Source organism: Apium graveolens, chromosome 9 (assembly GCF_009905375.1).
Source record: "Apium graveolens cultivar Ventura chromosome 9, ASM990537v1, whole genome shotgun sequence".
NCBI lineage: Eukaryota > Viridiplantae > Streptophyta > Magnoliopsida > Apiales > Apiaceae > Apium > Apium graveolens.
Genome location: NC_133655.1, coordinates 123,027,633 through 123,051,465, shown reverse-complemented (window position 1 = coordinate 123,051,465; position 23,833 = coordinate 123,027,633). Strand labels below are relative to the sequence as shown.

At 39.1% G+C, this 23,833-nt stretch overlaps 1 protein-coding gene across 1 annotated transcript; it reads right to left on the bottom strand.

Moving 5' to 3' along the window:
• Nucleotides 1–3,368: 3,368 nt before the first annotated feature.
• Nucleotides 3,369–5,021, bottom strand: LOC141685532 (uncharacterized). The gene is made up of 2 exons (XM_074490625.1): nt 4,550–5,021; nt 3,369–4,063 (listed from the first exon to the last, which is right to left on the bottom strand). Exons 1-2 carry the CDS (start codon nt 5,019–5,021, stop codon nt 3,369–3,371), a joined length of 1,167 nt encoding a protein of 388 aa, XP_074346726.1.
• Between the last annotated feature and the right edge of the window lie 18,812 nt (nt 5,022–23,833).

The window sequence follows — 23,833 nt, the reverse complement described above, 5'->3', positions numbered from 1 at the left end:
TGGTCGCTTATTTGTTTTACGGTTCGCTTAACTTTCGTTCTCGTTCGTCGTTTGAGGGATCATATCTGGGATCCTATTACTTGGGTTCCCCTAAACCTTTCTCAATATTTTATATTCCTTTTATGATCCTCTCTTATAATCCTTGAATTTAAATCCTTTTAATCATGTTACCTTATACTCATTTCTTTCGGTATCTGGTGGATTTTCGGGAAAAATCAAAGTGTCCGGATTCGAATTCTAACGACCTTTACATACACTCATTTACTTTATGGAATACTAATACGATCTTAGAATTTCCATAAAAGTACTCTTATATAGCGTGGTCTGATAATTTTCCTTAATCAGCATCATCAGCAAAAGTTACTATTTATCCGTGTTTCAAAAATTCCAAAAATTGGGGTTATTACAGTTGAGGTGCTGGAGTTGGATAAAGAGGAGGTTGGATCTTTGAACCCTCACAAGAGGAAGGATGCGGAGGAAGTTGCTGGTGGTTCTGGAACCTCCCAGCATAGTAGGGTTTCTGCTTCAGGCCCTACCGAGGAGGAGAGCCAGAAGTTGGTGGAGGAGGATGCGTTGAAGAACCTCTTAGCCCGGATGACTTTGGATGATCGTCGGAATGAGATGTTCGAAAACTATGCCACCCCTGCTGACTTCGAGTGCTATGTCAAGGAGGATCTGGATACCTTCCTTGATCATCTTGTTCAGGATATTTCGGAGGTAAGACTGTTCCCTTATCATTTTTCTTCCTACCCTTGCACTAGTACTGAGTCGTTTATTTTCAGGCCAACGCTCGGATCAGCGGCTGCTCTACCATTCTTCATAATTATCGCATAAGGGAGGCTAAGAATAAGGCCGCGGTGAAGGAGCTGTCTAAGGAGAAGGAAACATTCACCAAGTACTGGGAGGTGAAGGAGGAGAGTCATGTGAGCATAAGAAGGCTGTTAATGAGGCGGTGAAGGCTCGGGAGGCTGCTGAGCAGGTGGTTGGATCCCTCCGAGCGGAGGTGGATAATTTGAAGAAAGAGCTTGCTGCCAGGCCCCAAGCAGAGGAGGTGCTTGAATCTTTCCGGGATACCCCAGCTTACTACGAGGAGCTCAACAACAAGATCTTTGAGAAGGTCAACATCTGGTGGGACATTGCTTCTGCTTATCTGGATGAGAACCTGGGTGGTGACATGGACGGGTTCATAGAGCTGTACCTCACAGAAGAGCTTCGTCGTGAAGAAACCAAAGCCGCTGAAGCGGGTACCTCCGGAACCCAGCCGCCTCCGCCTCCTGAAAAGGATCGCGAGACGACTCCTCCTCCTCCCGAGAAATGAAGAATGAAGTCCCAGGCTTCGTGCCTTGTAATTTGTTTTTCGTAGCTTGCTGTTATTTCAGACTTAGCCCTTGTGGCTTTTAGACTCGTTATTTGGATTTCGTATGACTCTGGTTTGGATTTGTGTTGGGGCTTGGTTTGCCTCGGGAATGCATGTAAATATATTTCCTTTTTCGTATTTGGTTTTGCTTTCATTCGTCGAACTTTTTCTAAGTACACGTGGTTCATGTTACGATCCCCGGGATGGGGTTTAAAATTTTAACTGAATAAAATTTTGTAAGTACACATGGTTTGTGTTATGGTCCCCGGGATGGGGTTTAAAATTTTAACTGAATAAAATTTTTTGTAAGTATACATGGTTTGTGTTATGGTCCCCGGGATGGGGTTTAAAATTTTAACTGAATAAAATTTTGTAAGTACACATGGTTTGTGTTATGGCCCCCGGGATGGGGTTTAAAATTTTAACTGAATAAATTTTTTTATAAGTACACATGGTTTATGTTATGGTCCCCGGGATGGGGTTTAAAATTTTAACTGAATAAAATTTTGTAAGTACACATGGTTTGTGTTATGGCCCCCGGGATGGGGTTTAAAATTTTAACTGAATAAAATTTTTTGTAAGTACACATGGTTTGTGTTATGGTCCCCGGGATGGGGTTTAAAATTTTAATTGAATAAAATTTTTTGTAAGTACAAATGGTTTGTGTTATGGTCCCCAGGATGGGGTTTAAAATTTTAACTGAATAAAATTTTGTAATATGGCGACAGTAAGCATATGACAGTAAGATTATCTTGAGCTATGGGGTGCTCGAAGCAAAGTTTTTATTTAAATTATAATAAAGCAAAAAATACATTTCGGGGCAAATGTTGAAAGTTACATCAAGCTGTCATAGCCTAAAAGTAAAGGAGATCCCGGAATGTGCGCCCTACCTTTACTAGTAGAATTTCCTTAGGCGGGCTCCGTGCCAAGTATTTGGGACTTCAGTTCCACCGAGATAGCTTAGCTTGTAGGTTCTTGGGCGGAGCACTTCCTTAACCATATAGGGGCCCTCCCAGTTGGGTTGCAGCTTTTCTTGATTGGTTGGATCCGAGGCCTCGATGTGCCGGAGTACCAAGTCTCCTGCTTCATACTCTCTGATTTTTACCTTCTTCGCGAAGTAGAGCTTTGTCTTTTCATTATAGCTTTCCATTCTTTTTACTGCCTTGTCTCTTACTTCGTCTAGGAGCTCCAGGTTGGTCTTAAGTCCTTCGATGTTTGAGATCTCGTCGAAGTTGATGACCCTGTGGGAGGGGGATCCGGTTTCGATTGGTATGCAAGCTTCGGTGCCGTATGCAAGTTTGAAGGGGGTTTCATTGGTTTCCGTCCTGGGGGTGGTTCTGTAGGACCACAGGACTTTCGGAAGCTCATCAGGCCACGTTTTCTTGGACTCCTCTAGTCTTTTTTCCAGGCCCCGGAGTATGGTTCTATTAGTTACTTCGACCTGTCCATTTCCCTGAGGATGCACAACCGATGCCCTTTTGTGCTTGATTCCGAGCTCTTTCAAATATGCTTCAAAGTCGGACCCGACGAACTGTGGACCATTATCGGAGACAATAATTACCGGGATCCCGAACCTCATGACGATTGTATCCAAAAATTTGATGCAATCATGTTGATTGATCGTTCTCATGCCTTTAGCTTCTGCCCACTTTGTTATATAATCAATGGCTACCAGGACATAGCGGAGGTCGCCTTTTGCTCGAGGAAAGGGACCCATGATATCTATGCCCCAAACGGCAAATGGGATTGGAGACAAGACCGTTGCTGGCAGGCAGGGGCTTTGTGTGGGAACATTGCTGAATTTCTGGCACTGAGGGCATTTCTTAATGTAGGCGATAGAATCGGCGTGGATTGTGGGCCAGTAATATCCTTGCCTAATGACTTTTTAAGCCAAAGCTTTGGCTGCCATGTGGTCTCCGCAGATGCCTTCATGAACTTCCCGGAGACAATAGTTCGCCTCATCCGGATCCACACACTTCAGGGTGGGTGCTGAAAAGGTTCTTCTGTATAACTAACCATTTTTCAGGAAGAAATGAGCAGCTTTATGCTTTAGGTACCTGGCCTTGTTCTGGTCTTCCGGGTGCGTTCTGTCCCTTAAGTAAACTATGTAGGGGGTCATCCAGTTGTTCGTGCTGCCGATGCACAGGACCTCGAATTGCGCCGTGTTGGGTGCCTCAAGCTCTTCGAAGTACACTGAACTAGTGAGGTCTGAAGTATTCTGCATGAGCTTGGACAGCTCATCTGCCTTGGAGTTCTCCTTCCTATTGATCTGAAGTTTGGTGATGTCGGGGGTGGTTCCCAGGATGTTCTGCACCATTGCTTGATATTGTGCCAATGTGGGATCTTTCACAATATATTCTCCATTGGTTTGCTTGACCACAATCTGAGAGTCACTGTAGATGACCATCTTCGAAATGCCAAGAGATTTTGCCAATCTGTGCCCGGAGATGAGTGCCTCATATTTAGCCTGATTGTTCGTTGCCTTGAAGGCAAAAGTTATTACTTGTTGAATGGTGAACCCCTCCGGGCTGATTAGAATGAGTCCAGCTCTGGACCTCTCGGACGTAGACGATCCGTCCACGTAGAACTTCCAGCAATCCGTTCCTGGGTTGGCTTCTTCTTGGGTTAACTCATGGGACGCAGGTGGTTGCTGCTCTGGGAAGGTGCATTCAATGACGAATTCTGCTAAGGCCTGGGCCTTTATCGCTATCCTTGGCACAAATTTGATGTTAATTGGCTTAATTCGATGGCCCGGTTGACTAGCCTTCCGGAGGCGTCTGGCTTATGGATAATCTTCCTGAGCTGCTGGTCTATGACCACTTTAATCTCTCGGCCTTGGAAGTATTGCCTTAGCTTCCTGCTGGAATGTACGAGGGCCAAGGCGAACTTTTCCAAGTTTGGGTACCGAGTCTCGGCGTCCTTAAGGATTTGGCTGACATAGTAGATGGGGCTCTGTATTTCTCCTTCCTCCCGGACTAGGGCCGAAGAGACAGCCTTGGGGCCGGCGGCGATGTTGAGGGATAAAGGCTCACCGGGCTTGGCTTTTGATAGCACCGGGGGTTCATCAGGTGTCGTTTGACTTCTTCAAAGGCTGTGTGGCATTCTGGGGTCCAATCTACTAACTTCTTGTTCCGGGCGCCTTTTAGTAACTCGAAGAAAGGGAGACATCTTTCCGCCAGGTTCGGGATGAACCTGCGCTGGGCCACCAGACATCCAGCCAAATCTGGATATCCTTCTGAGTGCGAGGTATCTTCATTTCTATTATAGCGTTGATTTTCTCCGAGTTTGCTTCTATTCCTCTTTCGCTGACCAAGAAACCCAGGAATTTGCCCGAAGGTACCCTGAATGCACATTTCTTCGGGTTCAACTTCATGTTGTATCTCCTCAGGTTGTCAAAACACTCCTTGAGGTCTTTTATATGATCCGGGATCATGAGCGACTTGGAGATCATGTCATCTACATAAGATTCTATATTCCTCCCCATCTGGCTTTTGAAAATTGTGTTCATCATTTTCGGGTAGGTGGCTCCGGCGTTGATGAGCCCGAAGGGCATCATGATGAAGGCGTAGACTGCCCTATGAGTGATGAAGGCTATTTTGGCGATATCTTCGGGATTCATGCGGACCTGGTTGTACCCTGAAAAGGCGTCCATAAAGTTGAGCATGACGTGGCCCGAAGTTGCGTCGATTAGTTAATCAATGTTGGGGATAAGAATCTTTGGGGCACGCAGCGTTGAGGCTCGTGTAGTCGACACACATTCTCCACTTTCTATTCGGCTTCTTGACTAACACCACATTGGTGAGCCAGTCGGGGTAATTGATTTCACAGATGATGTTGGCCTTGAGCAACTTCTCTATTTCTTTGTCTATTGCTTGTTGCCGCTCCGGGGTAAAGTTTCTTCTTTTCTGTTTGATTGGGCTCTTCCGAGGGTCTACATCCAAACTGTGCAATGCCATGGACTGGTCGATTCCGGGCGTATCTTCTGGTGCCCATGCGAACACGTTAGCATATTCTTTAAGCAGCAAGATGAGTTCTTTCTGAAAGGATGTTCCCAGGCCTTTTCCAATTTTCAACTTTCGGGTGGGGTCCCCGGGCTCTAGCTCTACCTCCATAGTTTGTGTGGCAGGTTCCACCTTGGTTCTTTCTTTTACTTCCACAAATTTCTGTATCCGGGCGTCGGTGTTGGTCACGTCGTACCCCGAATCCTCTATCATGTTGACGTCCAACCTTGGTCTTTTGCTGAGATGTTCACGATGCTTCTTGCGGCTTTTGCCTTTGGGTAAGGCCATTGCCTTTTTTTTGTTCTCCGGGTCAGTTTCGGCCATGACCAGGGCTTGTCCATAGCATTTTCTAGATATGCCCCGGTCCCCTATGAGTTCTCCGATGCCTCCCGGCGTGGGGAATTTTAGCTTGAAGTGGATTGTAAACGGGGTGGCCCGGAGCTTGGTGATAGTGGGCCTTCCCAGAATCATGTTATAAGAGGATGCAACACTTATCACGTAGAACTTCATGACATGGAATACCTACCGGGGTGCGGCACCAAAGACCATGGGGAGGTATATTACCCCGCGGATCGGGATCATATTATTGCTGAATCCGTAAGGGGGGGTCTTCAAGGCATGGATCCATACGAAGGTATTCCAACTTCATCCTGATAAGTGTGTGCTCAAAGATAATAGTAGCTGAAGAACCATTGTCAATCAAAATTCTTTGTACCTCATTGTCAGCAATGTCGAGGGTCACAACCAGGGCTTGGTTGTGCACGGGATCCAGACCTTCATAATCGGTGTTAGAGAAATATATGGGCTCATCTTCAGCAGGTTGGATCATCATGATATCACTGTCCATGTCTGGGCTCCGGGGAGGGGAGCTGGTTCCTCCAAAGATCTTGTTGACCACGTGCTTGCCGCCGCTAGAGGGCTTATCTTTGTCATTGAGTCTTCTTTGTAGGTACTGGTTCATGTTGCCCTTCTTGATCTGGTCTTCAATGAACATCTTGAAAGAAAAACAGTTCTCCGTGGTATGGCCGTGATCCTCGTGATATCCGCAATGTTTGTCCCGCGCCCTGTTCTCGGGGGGGGGGTGCTAGGACCGGCTTTGGGGGGTAGTAAAAAGGTTTCCCCTTGATCTCCCTTAAGATGTCAGACCGGGGTCGGTTGAGCGGTGTCCATTCGGGCTCTGGCTTTGGCTCCCTTTTAGGCTTGGGCTTTCTTTCAATCCTTTGAGGTCTGGAGTAGTCATCCCGGGGTAGGGTTCCCCGAGACTGCTATACATAATTGGTCTGCATGTCTACCTTGTATCTCTTTTCTTTCCTGTAGGTGGAGTGGCGTTCCGGAGACTCGTCATCATACCGGATTTGCCTGTTCATCTTCATCAAGGTGAGGAAGTCATTTTCCTTGATAAACTTTGAAGCCATCGCATAAGCCGAAGCAAGGCTTTGGGGCTCCCTATGGATCAGGTCCTTCACGTAGCCCTCACATGAAACCGGGTGGAGATTACGCCGGAAAATATTTATGGCTTCCTTCTCCTCAAGGTTGGAGAGCTGGTTGACTGATTCCTGAAACCTTTTGATGAATTCTGGTAGAGTTTCTCTGCTTCTCTGTTGAATGGTTTCCAAATGGCACATCTGGAGCTCGTTCATGCGGTTCGCCTTGAACCTCTTGAAAAATATCTCCCGGAAGTCTTTCCAAAAGTCGATGCTCCGGGAGGAGATTCTGTTGAACCATTTTTGTGCTACTCCCTTTAGTGTTAAAGCGAAGAAACGACATTTGGTGAGGTCATTGTAATCATATATGTTTGAGATCTGTTTAAAGTAGTTGAGATGTTCTTCGGGGTCGGCAAGCCCGTCAAAAGAGTCAAAGTTTAAGTGTTTGAGTGTTGGTTCCCTGGGGGTGGATTCCAGCTTTCTGGTGAAGGGCGTGGCTGCTGCTCCGACTTCCACGTCTCTTTCCATTTTTCTTTTGAGATCCCGGAGAACCCGGGCCATTTGTTCCTGCTTAGATTCCTTCTCCGGTTCTGAATTTGAAGAGACATGAATCCGGCGCGTCTTCTTCTTTAATTTTGCTTCCTCCTCTTGGACCCTCTTTTTAATGTTGGCCTTTGCCTTGGCCTCTTCTTCCTTCCGGATACGATCCCGGAGTGTGGCCCTCTTGATCTCATCCCGGGCGTCCTCTGACGGCCTCTTAGTTCTTCCAATTCGGTCCAAGACTGAGCCTCAAGATTCTTCCGAGTGCTCTTCCTGGTCCCCGGGACGGGTTTCAGGAGCCTTGTTCTTTTCCTTCCACAGGTCCATAGCCGCATGAATCTGCTTCGGGGTCATGTTTCCCCAAGAGTTTGTAGAGGTTTCAGCATATTTGTGGGCTGCTTTCTCTATAGTTATCCTCTGGTCTCCGGGCTGGAGCTGAGATGAAGCACGAGTTATGGAGGGCTCTTCTCTATATCTTCCATCTCGTCGTCCCTGGGTGGGACAACGGTGGGCTGGATAGTTCCGGAGATCGAAGTTTTGCTTTTTCTCGTGGTCATTAGTTTTAGAACAGATTATGGGAAATAATAACAGGGGTGCACCAGGGTGTGTGACTGTTCTGGAAGGAAAAATAAGGAAAATGAACTGAGAAGAGAGTGAGGGTTTTGTTTTTACCTGAGAGGGGGTTTTCTTGGCTCTTGGAGCTGTGTAATGTAACTGGGGATGACACCACACCACCGGAGGTTCGACCCCCTCCTTCTAGCACCAATGATAACTCTGTTTCTTCCCGGGTCTTCTCCTTTCTCACGTATGCTAGAGCCCAGTCCGTATGGCAGCCAGGGTAAAGTTAGCCTGCTAGGTTGGGGACTTTGAAAAATAGAACCGAATGGGAGGGGTTGTTTCCCGCGGTAACTCCGGTGTGAGAATAAGAAATGGGGTTTCTTGAAAAAGAGGGAAGAATGAGCTATTCAAAATATGTATAGTGGTGTGTGTATAGATGTGTAGCAGTCAAATGTTTTTCAACCCCTAAAACCCTCTTTTTGGGGCCTTTTATAGGTCCCAAGTTTTAGGGTTTTTGGGGTTTGTACCTCTTCATCCTAGCCTTTGATCATTCTTGGTTAGTGATTGATCGGATGGTTTGGATGGACTGTGGGGTCAGGTGTCCTTCTCCCATCAGTGTTGCCTTGGGATCTTTGCACATGAACGGCTGGGATGCAATTGTTCCATTTTGGGTAACATGAGACAGTTGACTCTTTTGTCCTGTGCCACGTGGCACCAGGGACCACCCCAGTTTGGGCCTGGGGTGTTATCTCTTTGGGCTTCTGTTCCTTTATTTGGGCTTGGTTATTTCTGGCCTATCAGCAGGCTCCTTACGTCCAGCACTTTCAAACTCTTCAACATGTTCTTCATTATGTGGCCATCACTATTGGGAAGGGCATTCTTCCTAAAGCTACAGACACTTTAGTTTTAAAGGCATATTCTGATTCTGATTGAGTTGCTTTTCTCAATACTAGACGTTCTGTTATTGGCTACTTGTTGCTCCTTGGGAATTCTTCTATCAGTTGGAAGTCTAGGAAACAATCTACTGTGTCTCGAACTTCCTATAAGGCTGAATACCGTGCAATGGCTGTAGCTTCCTCAGAGGTGACTTGGTTAGTTCATCTGCTTAATGAACTTGGTATTCCTCATCTCCAACCTTTCACCTTATATTGTGACAATCAATCTGTAATGCACATAGCTCGTAATTCTATTTTTCATGAACGTATAAAGCACATTGACATTGATTGTCATTTCATCAAAGATAAAGTCATGGAAAGCCTGTTACATTTATCTTATCTCCCATCTGATCAGTAACTTGCTGATTTGTTAACAAAGGCATTGCCTTCAACAGCTTTCAATCACTTAAAGTCCAAGTTTGTCCTTGTACACTCTCCCCAGCTTGGGGGGTTCGCTCATATCATCATCTGCCACATCAGCTCCCTTACCAGCCGGAACCAGCTCAGCTCTCTTGCCAACTGGATATTGTAGTTTGTTATTTATTCAGAATGTACATAAGTTAGTTAGAACTTAATAAATTACAAACACTAATACACACACATTACATCTTGATACTCTATTTCCCTCTCCAGATATGTAAAAACACTATTAAGTGTTCATCTCGTAAAATAGGTTAGAAATTTGTGCATTCTATATTGAGATTTGATATATTTTATAAGAAATACGTAGATTGTAACATAAGATATTATAAAAGGTGAAATAATCAAATATATAAAAAAGAGTGATATTGTACATACATGTCCCTAGTGCAACAATTTGTGTGTATTATTAGGTAATATACGATAGGATGAGTACCGATTAGCCGTATTATTTTACACAAAATATCATTTTAGAAAGCACTTTTTGAAAAATATAAGCACCGGTGTTACTTTTTAAAAAATACTTTTAAAAAATTCAAAATTCGGGAAGTATACGAGGGCTAATAATATTTAAAATGTCCGCCAATAATGTTTAAAATGTGATATTCTGATATTTTTCTCATTTTTAACGTCATTTGACCTTCTTTTTTGGCATAATAATGTCATAACATATTTGGATAAGTAAAAAAATTTGGATTTAGATTTTATTTGAAATTCAAAACATTCAAATTTTAGTGTAAATATGAGAATTTAAAATGACAACTCAAGTCATGTCATTTGAAACAAGCATCATTATGTAGGGATTGATGTGAATGAGGTTGTACTCAGGATTGTACAAAGGTTATTAGATTTCCTCGTATAATAGTATAAGTATTTTTGTAAATATAAGGGGTTGACTTAAAATTACAAAATTAGCCATTTAAAATTGTACTCAGCATACTTATAACCCCATGGTAGATCCTGAGGCCAACGTCAAGTTTTCTCAAAAATATAGACCAAGCTTTACGATCCATTTTCATTTTCAAAATTTTGCAAAGCCGATATGTAACACCCCCTTCTTAATATTAGAAGGAGATATTACCTATAATCCATAAACCTGCACACAGAGCACTAATACATTTCTAAACAATAATTATACAATCTAAAAATCTCCAAAAATATTATCAAATCTCCAAATTGTCTAAACCAAATATATAAATATTGAAATCCTAAGAACGAAATAAAGGGGAGCTCTCCATCACACAGTCTCAGATCCCCCTAAGCACCTACCAACAAAAGAATACGGCATGAGCCAAACGCCCAGTACAAATTTGGAATACAGTTTATAAAACAAGAGATCGGAAATAAATAATCTGCAATTTATTATAAATCAACAATTTTAAAAATAAGTAAGGCTGAAACAACGAGGGATTATGATATTTCATACCGAGATCTAAACAGATACAAATACACACATAATAGGGTACCTAATGTGTGCAACAGAATGGATAATGTGTACGACATATACAACGTCACCATAAATCAAATCACAAATCAAACCTTGGGTGCACCCACGTATCCTGAACAAATATCAATTGCGCAAAAGCTCCTCCCAAGAGCTAACAAAAGGATACGCTGTGACCAATCACACTGTCATGAAAGTGTCATGTTACTGGTGCCGCAATGACATGGTTATAGTACCCCCTACAGCTGTTAACTCGATATACCCTATATCACGCTAAGGGTTCAAAATAAAAATATTCTTGCAAAAATTAAAAACACCTGAGTCAAATAATTCAGATTTTCAAAATAAAGGGTGTCATAAATAATTTTGAACATCGCATAAACAGATATTTATAATTTTCCAAATTAACTTTAAAATAATTTTCGGAAGTCAAAACAGTCAGATCAAATATTTAATGGAATGAGTAGGATACATAAATGAGTGAATCAAATATATCTAAATGCTAAGAGGAGTAGCGCTGAATAAAAAGGGGACATAATCCGTACCTCGAATATAGCGACTAAAATTACTAACAAAAATTCGCGAACGATCCGCTAAATTCTCGAGCACCGGCCTAATTACAAAATAGGATTAATTATTAAATATTTTCTCATTTTATTACAAGTGTCTCTAATCTTATGTTATCTTAATTAAAATTTTAATTTATATTTGAATTGCATGTAACAATGCATTAAGGTACTAGTGTATTATATAATTAACAAAATACTAAATTACTATCGGCTCTGGTGTTTGAACAATGTAATATAATGTCAGACCAAAATACTAATGATAGGGATTAACCTATAGTTTAAATAGAGCATGCACACATATAATATAATATTAATAAAATACATGATGTACTAGGTATATCTTAATAATATTAGAACTTTGGCCAAATCTTGCTTACAAATCCAAACTTTTGAATCCCTCTGACCTCACTAGCTAGTGCACGCATATGAATAAAATATTGAAAAAACATTTACAGGGGCATTAACTTGGTTAAACTAATGCTTACTAACAAACACGCATGCGAGATTACATATGTATTAAATAATAATATTAATTCTCAATCTTAAAAAGCCATACTCTTATATAGAGTTAACACAAAATTATATAAAATTAACTAAAGATACATATTAATTAACTAAAGATGTAGATTAGTAAAATAATGTCAAATATGTTGCTGCAAAAGAATAATAATAACAATTATAAAGTAATTGTTACTGCAAACTTGATGGACTGACCAAAACTATAAATATTATAATAGGACATAAATAACAAGTAAGTTATAGATTTATTGAGTATAATAAAACCTGTCACATGATGAACCTAATTTATATTAAATTAATATTTATTTCTAACTTACCTCACCCATGTATATAGGAATGAAGTGTAAGCAAAACGTAACATGTAAACTATACATCACTTGAGCATATGGTATAACAGTACAAAACAAATAAGATATACCTTTTCAAATGCTGAGACTGACCCAATAAAACAATCTCTCCGGTCTCTGCTTTTCTTTATCTACCTTTTTGTATGTGTGCCTCGCAACGCCTCTCAATTGCATATAATCACCACTTTCTCTCAAGGTTATTGACTCAATAATAGGTACCGCTAATCGACCTATTTTCTTTTTTGTTCTCTACCTCTCCCTCTCCGCGCCCTCGATTTAGGGTTTTTAATGAAACGTTTGTGTTTATTCGAGAGTCGTGTCAATCTATTATATCTTAATGAGCACTAGTGAAGACTCCTAAAAATTTGTACTAAGAATGGCATATTTGTAATTATTTTTACCCATATTTTTAAAATTTGACCAGTGGGTCAACCCATATTCCTAAATCAACTAATTCCTATACAAAAATGCAAAGATCCATGGAGTATCCATATCTTAAATGGTATTTATAATTATTAAAAAATCACTTTTGAATTTTAAAAAGATCAAACATATTATTAATATTGATTTTTTTAATACCCGATCAATTACAGATCCACAAATCATGTCTTTAGTAATTCAAATTCAAAATTGATTACTACTTTCCTTGATAATCATTATCAATTCTAGAATACAAATATTTTCACCATTGTACAAATCAATTATAGATCCACAATTCACGTTAACAGAAAAATTCAAAAATTTAGATTGAATATTTTTATTTTTATGGGCAGTATTCATCATATTTTATATTCTTCTTCTTCTTCTTCTTCTTTTTCATTCTTTCTTCTTTATTATATTAGTAACATATATATACATACATAGTTTTATTATATCATCTTCTAACAAATATTTTTTATAGTGATTTTTTCTTTATCATCTCTTTCCTCTGTCCATCGGTGATTTATCTCTAGAAATCCGCAATATCTTCTTTATTTTTTTGCACATGCATGTTTATGTTCGTTGTTGTGTGTGATTTGGTTGCTTATTCACGTATTTGATTTATTTTTATATGAATACTCATAATTTTGGATTGTATTTTTGCAGATGGTTATCAACGATTGATTCTGTTTGCAGAAGAGAATACTATCAATATTCGATTATATTCAATTGGTAATCACTTTATTCATTTAAATGACTCAAAAGTATGAATGTGTTTAACCATTTTTTGATATACTATGGTACTGTATTTTGATACATCTCGATTTCGTTAATATTTTTTCGCTAATCTTTTGAAACATCTTTGTTGTAAAAGATATGCATGTACTTTAACAAGACTAAGAAAACTTGTCAACCCTAAGTAAGTTGTATTGTTATCTAAATTTGTATTCTGTACTTGTAACACTTAAAGTCTGTAAAAATGCAAGGAGCAGACTGGAGTCTTTTTCCTAAAACAGTATCAAGCCTAAGGATTCTATCTGGAAGAAGATCAAGACGATCATGCCTCAGAAGAATTTTAAAGAAGCTTGGAGTTGAATAAATCTGTTTGGAGAAAAATGTTTTAAGTCAAGATCTCTACAAGTCACAAATTTAATGTTATAGAGAAGTCATTCGAGAACTCCAGAATGACTTATCGAGAAGTCACTCAAACTCCAAAGAGTACCGACGGATAAGCAATATCTACTCGACGGATGAGCTATATATCCACTCGATGGATAAATAACATCTACTCGACGGATGATCAATATCTACTCGACAGATAACCTATACATCTACTCGAAGGATGAGCAATATCTACTCAACGGATAAGCAATATCCACCGGGAGTAGAGAAGTCAGGAAAGCTACTCGAGAACTCAAAAAGATATCGACAAGTCATTCTTTCACTAGAGAACTCAAAGTTATCGACAAGTATATATCCATTCAAGAACTCAGAGATATCTACAAGTCAAGTGAAGTTATGAAGACTAGAGATCTCGATGAGCTGAAGACCTCTACAAGCCAAACTCATTATGGAGAACTAGAGATCTCGATAAGCCTTTGTACTTATCGAGATATCAAGTGTTCAAATGAATCAAACTGGAGATCTCGAAGTACAATCTCAAAGTACAGAATTGTAGATCAGTTCAATATCCAAGATAAACAATCAACAAACAATCCAACAGCTGGATTAGCAAGTCTACAAAAAGCAGCTTAAAGTATGTGCAAGATCAATGGCAAAGATTAACTGAAAGAGGAATATTAAAGTAAACATGGTATTCTAAAGATATGCTAAGTCAGAAATGGAAGATTTGCTTTTCTATAAATAGAAATGACAAGTGACAGTTTAGAAAAGCTAATAGCATGTTTATTATCCACTGTGTAAACCAGCAGTTATCTGAGCTATAAAGTTAACACTGGTCCTCTAGTTAGAAGTAACAATTTAGATCAAAATTCTTGTAACACTCTCGAGAAGAAGCTGGGCTCTTTAACTTCGAAGAGCTTAGAAATTTTGTAGTAAAACATCTAAATTTTTAATACAAAAATTAAGTGATTTTGAAGATCTGTGTTCTTTAGTTTGTGCCAGTTTAATTTCTGCATGAACACTTTTCTGTATAAGATTTAATTTACTTTGTTCAACCATTATCTTTCAAGAAAAGCCTAAAATCAGAAAAACACATTCACCCCCCCCCTGTGTGTGATTCATTTCCTAACAAGGGGTATCAGAGCAAAATCTGAAAGAAAATAGATTTAAGATCTTGGAAGAATGAATACACAGAAAATCAGTAGCATCAAAATTCCTACCTTTGACAAAGCTAACTACACTCTTTGGAAAAAGAAAATGATGTTGTTTATCAGGATGGCAAATCCATTCTACATTCAGATCCTCAAGAATAGACCCTTCAATCCTATGGTAAGGGTTGAGGAAGCTACAGATGGAGACATTGTCATACCAGCTCATTATGCTCCAAAAGATCCTGCTGAGTATACAGATTCTGAAAAGGAGAAAGTTTCCCTGGATAGCAGCTTGCAAATGATATTGATTGAGTCACTTGACAATGTGATGTACAACAATATTATCAACTGTGACACTGCCAAGCAGATATGGGAAAAGATTGAGATACTGTGTGAATGAACTGAGGAGGTTAGATCAAATCAAAGAAGGATACTGATTTCATAGTATGAGGGTTTCATGGCTAAGCCTAAGGAAAGAATTACTGATGTGTTTGAAAGATTCAACAAGCTGATAAATGACTTGGAGCTTCATGACAAATACTATGAAGCTGAAGAAGTGAATCTAAAGTTCTTGCTTACTCTCCATGACCATTTGGAACAAAAAATCTCAGCAATTAGGGAAGGAAGAGACTTGAGCAGAATAACTCTGGAAGTTCTGTATGGGATTCTTAAAACTCATGAACTAGAGATGATTCAAAGGCAATCGCTGAGGTCTGGTCAAAGACATGTGGTGGATGGCTCAAGTGCTTTAATTGTTAATGAAAGCCACTCATTCAATAATGAACTAAGATACCAAACTTCAGATGCCTTATCAAGTTAGCAGAGAACAAATGATTCACAGGAGCAAGTCATCTTAGAGTTGGAAAAGGATGAGTTTTACACTCTTGAAGAACTGGTTGAGCTACATCAGTCTATGGCCTATCTAGATAGAAAATTCTTTAACATTAAAGTAAAAAAGCCAAGGTACTTTAGGAATAAAGGACAATCCTTCAACAAAGACAACATCTGGAAAGAGAAAGGGAAGTACAATTCTGACAGCAAGAGTGGTTACAAAACTGGATTTGTTGACAGGTCTAATATAAGGTGCTTCAATTGTGATGAACTAGGCCACTTTGCTACAGAATGCAGGAAACCCAAAAAGGCAAAGAAAGACAAAGCTTATCTTGAACTGGAAGCAAAGTATGAAGCTCTTCTGAAAAAGAAACAGAGCAAAACTTACATTGCAGAGGGAAAGAGTTGGGATGATTCAGATAATGATGAAGATGGGGAAGGTGAATCATCCTCATCAAAAGGACAAACACCAATTCTTACCACTATTGATTTAAATGTAATTCAATACAAGAAAACTATTGAAAAGATGAGCACATAAATGTTTCACATTCACACGAGCATGGTTGCTGCTAATGAAGAAGTTAGAAGATTAACAAAGATAAATAAGAAGCTCGAGAGTGAGAAACAAGAAACTGAATTGTTGCTGGTTGAGCTTGAAGCTTTAAAACAAGAAAATGTCTATCTCAAGAACAAGCTCAAGTGTGCAAATGAAATTGAAGAAGTGTTAAGGGAGAAACTAGAAAAGAATGAAGTAAAGATGAAATCTTTCAGAAATGCATCTGAACTGGTTGAACAGTGTCATGAAAAGAATAAGCCATGTGTAAACATTGCTATTGGCCTCGACTATAAAGACATGAGTGACAAAAAGATGATTGTAGGTGACAAAGGGAAAGCCAAGAAGACTGAGAATGCTCCAACCTTTTTGAAAGAGGTTAATGCACCTACATTCAAAGCATGTGTAGTCAACTTCAGTGAAGAAGAATTGATAATCAAGCAAGAAATTGTTGATGTAGAAAAAGAAAAGAAAACTGAAGAATCAGTTCAGTCTTCAAAAACTGAAGAGAAGCTCATGAACAAACACAGTCCCAAGACTCCTGTTCAAGAAACCAAAGCTGTAGATGCAAGAAAGAAAAAGAGAAATAGAAATGGTAAAATAGGGATAAACAAAAGAAATAATTTTGCTTATGTTGCAAATGCTCCTAGAAAGAAGTGTGTAAATGTGACTCTTCTAATCATCTAACTCACCTTTGTAAAAAGGTTGTTAGCAATCCAGCTGAAGGAGCTTGCAAATTCAATGAAGCTAATTCTAATGATCCCTATTCATTTTGTGACAAGTTTGACTGCATTCCTTACAACATGAAGGTAATGAAGAGTTGCCATAAACTGAGAGTAGACCTTTAAGAATCAAGAAATGAATCTACATTAGAAGGAAAATATGCAAAACAATCACTAAATTCTATTTCTTCTAAAATTACTCATTCTACTTCTCCTGAAAAAGTTACCAAGAAGAAACTACCAAACACTTCTTCGGTTTCCAAACACACTTAAGACTCATAGTGTGCAGGGCAAGTGAAGAAAGTCATTTGGATCATAGACAGTGGATGTTCCAGGCATATGAATCGTGGTAAAGCCTTGCTATCACAATTTGAGGAGAAAGTTGGCCCATTTGTGACCTTTGGAGATAACAACAAAGGATTCAAAATGGGATATGGCAAGAATGTATTGAAAATGTTTTCTTTGATTAATGTAGCACTGGTAGCTGATCTTGAAGTGAGTCTTTTTAGAATTAGCATATTATAGACAATGGTCTCAAGTCTTATCCTACAAGGAGAATGCACTGTTATCAACAAGAAAACTGGTGAAGTTGTTCCTAAGGAAACAAGGAAAGGAAGATTGTTTGTTGAAGATTTTGACTCAACATATAAGAATGGTATTTGCTGCTTCTACACCAAGGTATTAGGAGAAAGAAACAAGCTTGCTCAAGTTGAAGATTGTAAAGTTTGCCAGACTAAGGAAATAAAAAAACTCGCAACAAGAGAATCATGGTAAATGGAAGCTCATCTCATACACCTGAGTTTGATTGCCCAGCCTCAGGGGGAGAAAGAGGATCTTCAGATAATGGAAGGAAGCTCAACTTGGGATTATGACATTCCAAGGGAATCAGTTTTGGAGCTGTTGGTTTCATCGATACAAATTCTGTCTTTCGAAGATCTATATCCTGATTTAGCATTAAAACTTCTTGCACCAACGGAAAAATAGCTAGCTGACATTTTTACTAAACCTTTGGATGAAGAAACTTTCACTAGACTTGTAAGTGAAATTGGATTGCTCAATTCTTCATCCTAAGGCAAGAACTCAGCTAATGTTGTGCAGCAGATTAATCTCCAATAAATCAAAATTAATTTGATTAAATTGGAAATTAACTGAAATATGAATTATAAATATTTCAGAAATCTCTGTATATTTGTCTTTCAAATTTAAATTAACTTGGAATTTTTCAAATTCTGAGTAAACTGCTTAGTTGTTAATTTACATCTTTAATATGTAAAATTAACTCAAGGCAGAATTAAAATAACCAAAAGTATCTAGAGAACTGAGTTCTCGATAAGTATAAAGTAACTTCTCGAAAAGTCATTTTAGGACTTCTCGAGTGAGTCTTCGATAAGTCAACTTACTGACTTCTCGAGTGACTTCTCGATAGGTTCAAAATGACTTATCGATAAGTCCTTATAGAGTTCTCTAGTAGTATTCATTCACAGAGTACTCTATAAGTACAAACTTTAACTCATCAATAACTCATAACTAAGATAATTTAAGTTGATAAATTATTTTAGTAAAATACTTTTGGAAAATGCATTCTAATTTTATTTTGAATTTATTCAAGTAAAAGTTAGAATTAATTCAGTCCACTTTTGGGGACAAACTGGATATTTATTTGACATTTTGATAAGTCAAGTTTGAGTTCTCTTTAAGAGTGATTTAAAATGACTTCTTGATATATACTTCACTTCTCTAAATGACTTCACGATAGACAAACTCCAAATGTCTATTTTTGAGTTCTCGACAAGTCATCTTCTTTTACTATAAATACCCAGACTTCTCGATACATAATTACTTATAGCTTTCGAGATCTAAAGTGACCTAGCTTTCAATCCATAACTGTTTTCTCTCTCGTTTTTCATTCTTTCTCAGAGATCTTTCCTACCCATTCATTCTCATCAATCAACTATGGCTTAAAATGTTGTTAGGGCATCTATCCCGGAGAAAGGAACTAATTATCTTGCTTTCACTGATGCAAACCAAGCTCCTGATAGTTTCAAGGGGTTTGTAAAACTGTTGTCTAAATCCTATCTTGCAGGTGCCTTGACTACAAATCCAGTACTTTATCTAGATGTGCTGCATGATTTCTGGACTACAGCTGTAGTGAGGACTGATGTTAACAACAACTCTCTCTCTCTCTGGTGGTGACATGCACAATTGGAGGCCAACAAATAGAATTCAATGATCAAGATTTGAATAGAGCTTTGGGGCTGCCAACTGAGAACCTGGTGGAGGTACCAACTCCTGATGAGCTGACTGAGTTTATGGATTTCATCAATTATGGTGGCAGAATCAACCTGTCAAGCTTAAACAGAACCAATCTAAGGAAGGAGTGGTCATTCATCTTTGACTCTGTAGTAAGGGCCTTTACTTGCAGAAAAACTGGATATGACAATATCTCAAGTGTTGTGCAAAAGCTAGTGTATTCAATTGCCACAACAGACACCTGAATGTTGGTCTACTGATCCTGTAAGAACTTGCAACCAGGCTGATTATGCCCCTAACAGCTAGAGGTAAGGAATTATTCTTTCCTAGATTTATTATGTCCACTTTAAATAATAAAGTAGCTGACATACATCTGTTGAATGGTATAGACAATACTAAGATAGGCAATTGTAAGCAAGCGTCCAAGATAATATTTGGATCACTTACTACAAAGAATAAGGTCAATGTAAGTCTGAAAATCACTCTGTTTATGTTGGAAAGATTTAGGACATATCCTTATCCTATGCCTGACATGAGATCAAATGCACAATCTAGTACAACTATGATTCCTGAACCTGTGGAAGTACAAACACAGGATCATCAACAGGGATCTTCCCAAGCTGCAACCATTTGTTCACAACCTTTAGAAGCTAGGAAACCAACTATCTCATCTTCTCAAAAAGGTGAGGTCAATAAAAAGAAGAGAAAGGGGGTAAACCTAGCTGCATTAATGAGAGTGGTGAGGAAAAAGCTGAAAGAGTACCACCTATGGTCAAAAGATCCAAAAGAAGTAAACAAACTGAGCTGACCACTCTATCTTCCTCTACATCCTCCCAACCGGATGCAGTTGTAAAAACAACCAGGAGTGAGTCTGCACAGACTGCACCAGAAGCAATTCAAGTGTATGGTAGGAGAAACAAGGAAGGCACTCACTGTGAGAGCACATCTCTTGAAGCTCCCTCATCTATTCAGGGGGGCTGCTAACACTCACAACTGAGTAACAATTTCTTATATCCAATATTTCTTCTATCCCAATTCCACTTGACTCTATTTCTCAAGTACACCAAAAATCAAGTGACTTAGCTCAAAAAGCTTTGCTTACCACCCAGACACCTCATTTAGATGGTGAGAGGCTACATACTGGGGTAGACCTTGATGACACCATCATAAACATGGGGGGTTCATCAGTCTTTACTGAAGACCCCATGGATATCTCTAATGCCCCTTCATGTGCAAAATAGTCCTCACAGATTGAAAGGTTTGAGGGTAGTACTCCTGAGGGGGAGCTATCTAAATCCTCTCCAATTCAATTGGAGGTTTCTCATGAAGGAACAACTCTCCTCATAACCCTAGCAGAAATTGCCTCTGCAGTTGAAGCTCGGAGTACACTTGCCCATGATCCTGTCATAGGGGAGGCAAGTTTAGCACATTCAAGTGCCAGTGTGTTGCAAGACACAGAAGGGTTTGCGGCTGGTGCACATGACAGTAACCCAGTCAAATCCCCTCCAATTCAATTGGAGGTTTCCACTACAAGTGGAGGACAATATACTGTCATAACCACAGAGAAATCTGTGAGTCAAACTGTGATCTCAGTCACAGGAGTTTCTGATGAACCATCAAGCTCTCAACCTCAACAACCTCATATACTCTCTCAGTGGCTACAAGAATTTACCTCTCAACCAACTCATGTAGATGATCTACTAGTAGAGCAGATCTCTGGACTGGCTAACATCTCACAACATCTTTTAACTTCAAACATGAGCAATCAAGATTATCAAGCCATTATTCTTGCTTACAATGAAGAAGTTGAGGAGCAAAATGAGAAAATTGTCAATGATGCGGAGTCAGATGGGAATGTGGATGCATGGCTGTCTGAGGACTTTGCCTTGGAGATGAATCAAGTTTTGGCCAGATTTAGAGAAGAGTATGTTACTATTCTGGGCAACAATGCAAAAGACTTGAGTCCAGAAGTTGTCTATGATGCCATTATAGATGTATACAAAGCTCAGCTCAAAGCATTTCATCTGTTTGGTAAGGCTCTTGAAATCAAGCTCACAGGTCATGAAGACAGAATCAGAAAACTGGTGAATGAGAAAATGGACATGATCATACCATCTCAAGAGGAGATCTCTTCGAAATTCAAACATTTTTCTAAGCAAATGGCTAGGATGGATCTTGCCTCTATTGAGAAGGAAGTCAAAAATCTCAAACTATCCTTCACAAATCTCCATACAGTGATCCAGCAACAAATTACTCACTCAAATGAGACCAAGATCCAGCTGGATCAACTTCACCAGAGCAGATATAAACCTTCAGCATTGCTGATGGAAGGGATCAAAGAGGTTGTAGGAGAACACTTTGGCACATCTAGCAGTTCTTATCAGCCTGGATCCACCTCAATAAATCTGTAAATTCAGTCTTTACAGGATCAAGTCACAGCATTACAAGACTCCAACTCCTCTCTCACTGCACAAGTTCAGGCTTTGACATCTCTTGTCAAGAGCCAACAAACATACATCCAAACTCTGGTGGACTCACATAAGCATCTTCAAATGCAAAATTCCATAGCTTTAGGAGCCATCATGGGAAAACTCAACATACCACTACCTTCCTTTCCTGAACAAGTAAGACCTGAAATCATTACTCCCCTTCTCATGCCTGTCAACAAGACTAAGGGGGAAATAGAGGCTAGGTTGGCACAGTCAAGGTCATCTCAACAACAAGTCCAAAGTGTTGAAGAGAGTTTAAATCGAAAAATTGAAATTGGAATGGAGAGACTTTTTAAAGCAGCTGAGGGTCCCGGTCAAAGAAGAGAATTTGATGAACTGCTTAAGGCACTTAGAGTTTCTCTCAATAACAATTTATTCACCTATAAGAAAGCATTGGATTATAACTCTAATACATCACCACGACCCGATTAGGGGTACTCAATTTAAACATCCATTCTAATACAACTCTTACGGTTGTAATCAACTCATTACTCGCAGAATCATTGTTGCATTACTATGGTCCATCGCTGACCTACTGTAGTCATTCACTTTCCTCGGAATCTTAATATCTAATCATACGGAGTCTATATCTGCCGTATCAAAATGTTTTAAGGAGTTAACATAATCACCATTCATGATTCATTCAGAACACTCCAGATCCTGACGTACATCCATGACATGAAGCAGATAAAATTGTAGAAGAGTTTCTATCAAAGAAATGATAGCAGGTTAATACCATTCTTATTCATATATCTTTATTAGGAGACATAAATCTCAAAGGTTCATTTAGACCTTTCGTAACATGGTCTTGGCTTATCTCAAGATATGACCTTATAAGATAGATAGCCCACTCACGGCGATTACATAAATTAAATCTTTATCAACTACTATCACGGTTGAGTATCGTACAATCATCAGAAGGAATGTCAATCTTCCAAACCATAATACAACCTTCACGGCTTCAACCATCATCATTGTATTCCTCTGGCACGAGCGCCTATAATTATCCTCTTACATTTAAACTGTCGGCCACCTCTTTGGCCTTTCCTGATAGTAAAATTTCCTTACAATCAATGTCTTTTAAATGACCTTCAACTAAATTTTCTACCTCATTTCCAATCATTGCTTGTGTGAAAATGCTCTTCCTTACGCTTTGGTAAAAAAATATATCACCATTTTTCCATAAGTTATTGCCTCGGTCTTTTAGAGGTTAACATTATCACGACTGACTCTCGATCATACTTCAGACGTCTCTTATCTTGGGTCATACTTGTTTTCACCAATCTCGACCTTCCTTGGGTCGATCTATACTTTCTTATGGTTCAACACGTGCCCACTTGGCATTATTATAATTACGTCACATTTCCTTTATCAAAATTTCTATTCTTGAGAACTTTGAATATTACCTTTTTTCCTTGTAAAACCTCTAAGGTTATCCTCGAATCGTTCCTCCTGTATTCCCTAGATATAGGGCATATCAAAATACCATTTACTAATACTAGAACCATTGTCTATGTACTTCTGAAAAATTTCTCTACTGATCTTTAAATGTTGTTGTTGCCTTAATCCTTCATTCTGTATTACTCAAATTCATAATGTCCCTATTAAGGGTAAAATGTCAACCTTTATGCATTCCCCCATGGTTCATCTCAAGTTATTGAGGTTATATCCTTAATTCCACCTTTAAAAAGGTACTTACATCCTTCCAAGGATAAATCAAGTCATATATCCCTGATAAGGGTATCTTATTCAATCATTTCCACCTTGATATTCCATACCAAATTTTATAATAGTATCTTTATCCAAAATGAGGCCAATCCATATGGCCTCCAAAAGACAATAATGGTTATCCACTTTTCTTTCCTGATTCGGTAATGATCACATGGATGTTCTGGAAGATATTGGTTGTGTTCAACGTGAACCTCTATTTACAAAATCCTCATTTACTTTTGTTGTTTATCTCAACAGTCATCTCAATGATGAGATATCTTTTATACCTGGAGTCTCCCTTTCTGGGTATCAAGCCACATGTGTTACTTACACTTCACATTCTTGAAGGTCACTTCCTTTATCCAATTTCCTAATTTCTTACTTTCTTGTCTCCTCAGTCTATCCGTGTTTCATTGTTTATCCTTCGAACTATCTCAAGGTTTCCTCGAATCCTCCCAACTTAAAGGGGGC

Excerpts from the sequence above, each read along its gene's own strand:
- LOC141685532 (XM_074490625.1), bottom strand. The coding sequence starts at position 5,021 with ATGCTCAACTTTATGGACGCCTTTTCAGGGTACAACCAGGTCCGCATG. Across the intron at positions 4,064-4,549 it reads TGTCTGGTGGCCCAGCGCAG|CGATAAAGGCCCAGGCCTTA; the intron begins GTTCATCCCGAA and ends TGCCAAGGATAG.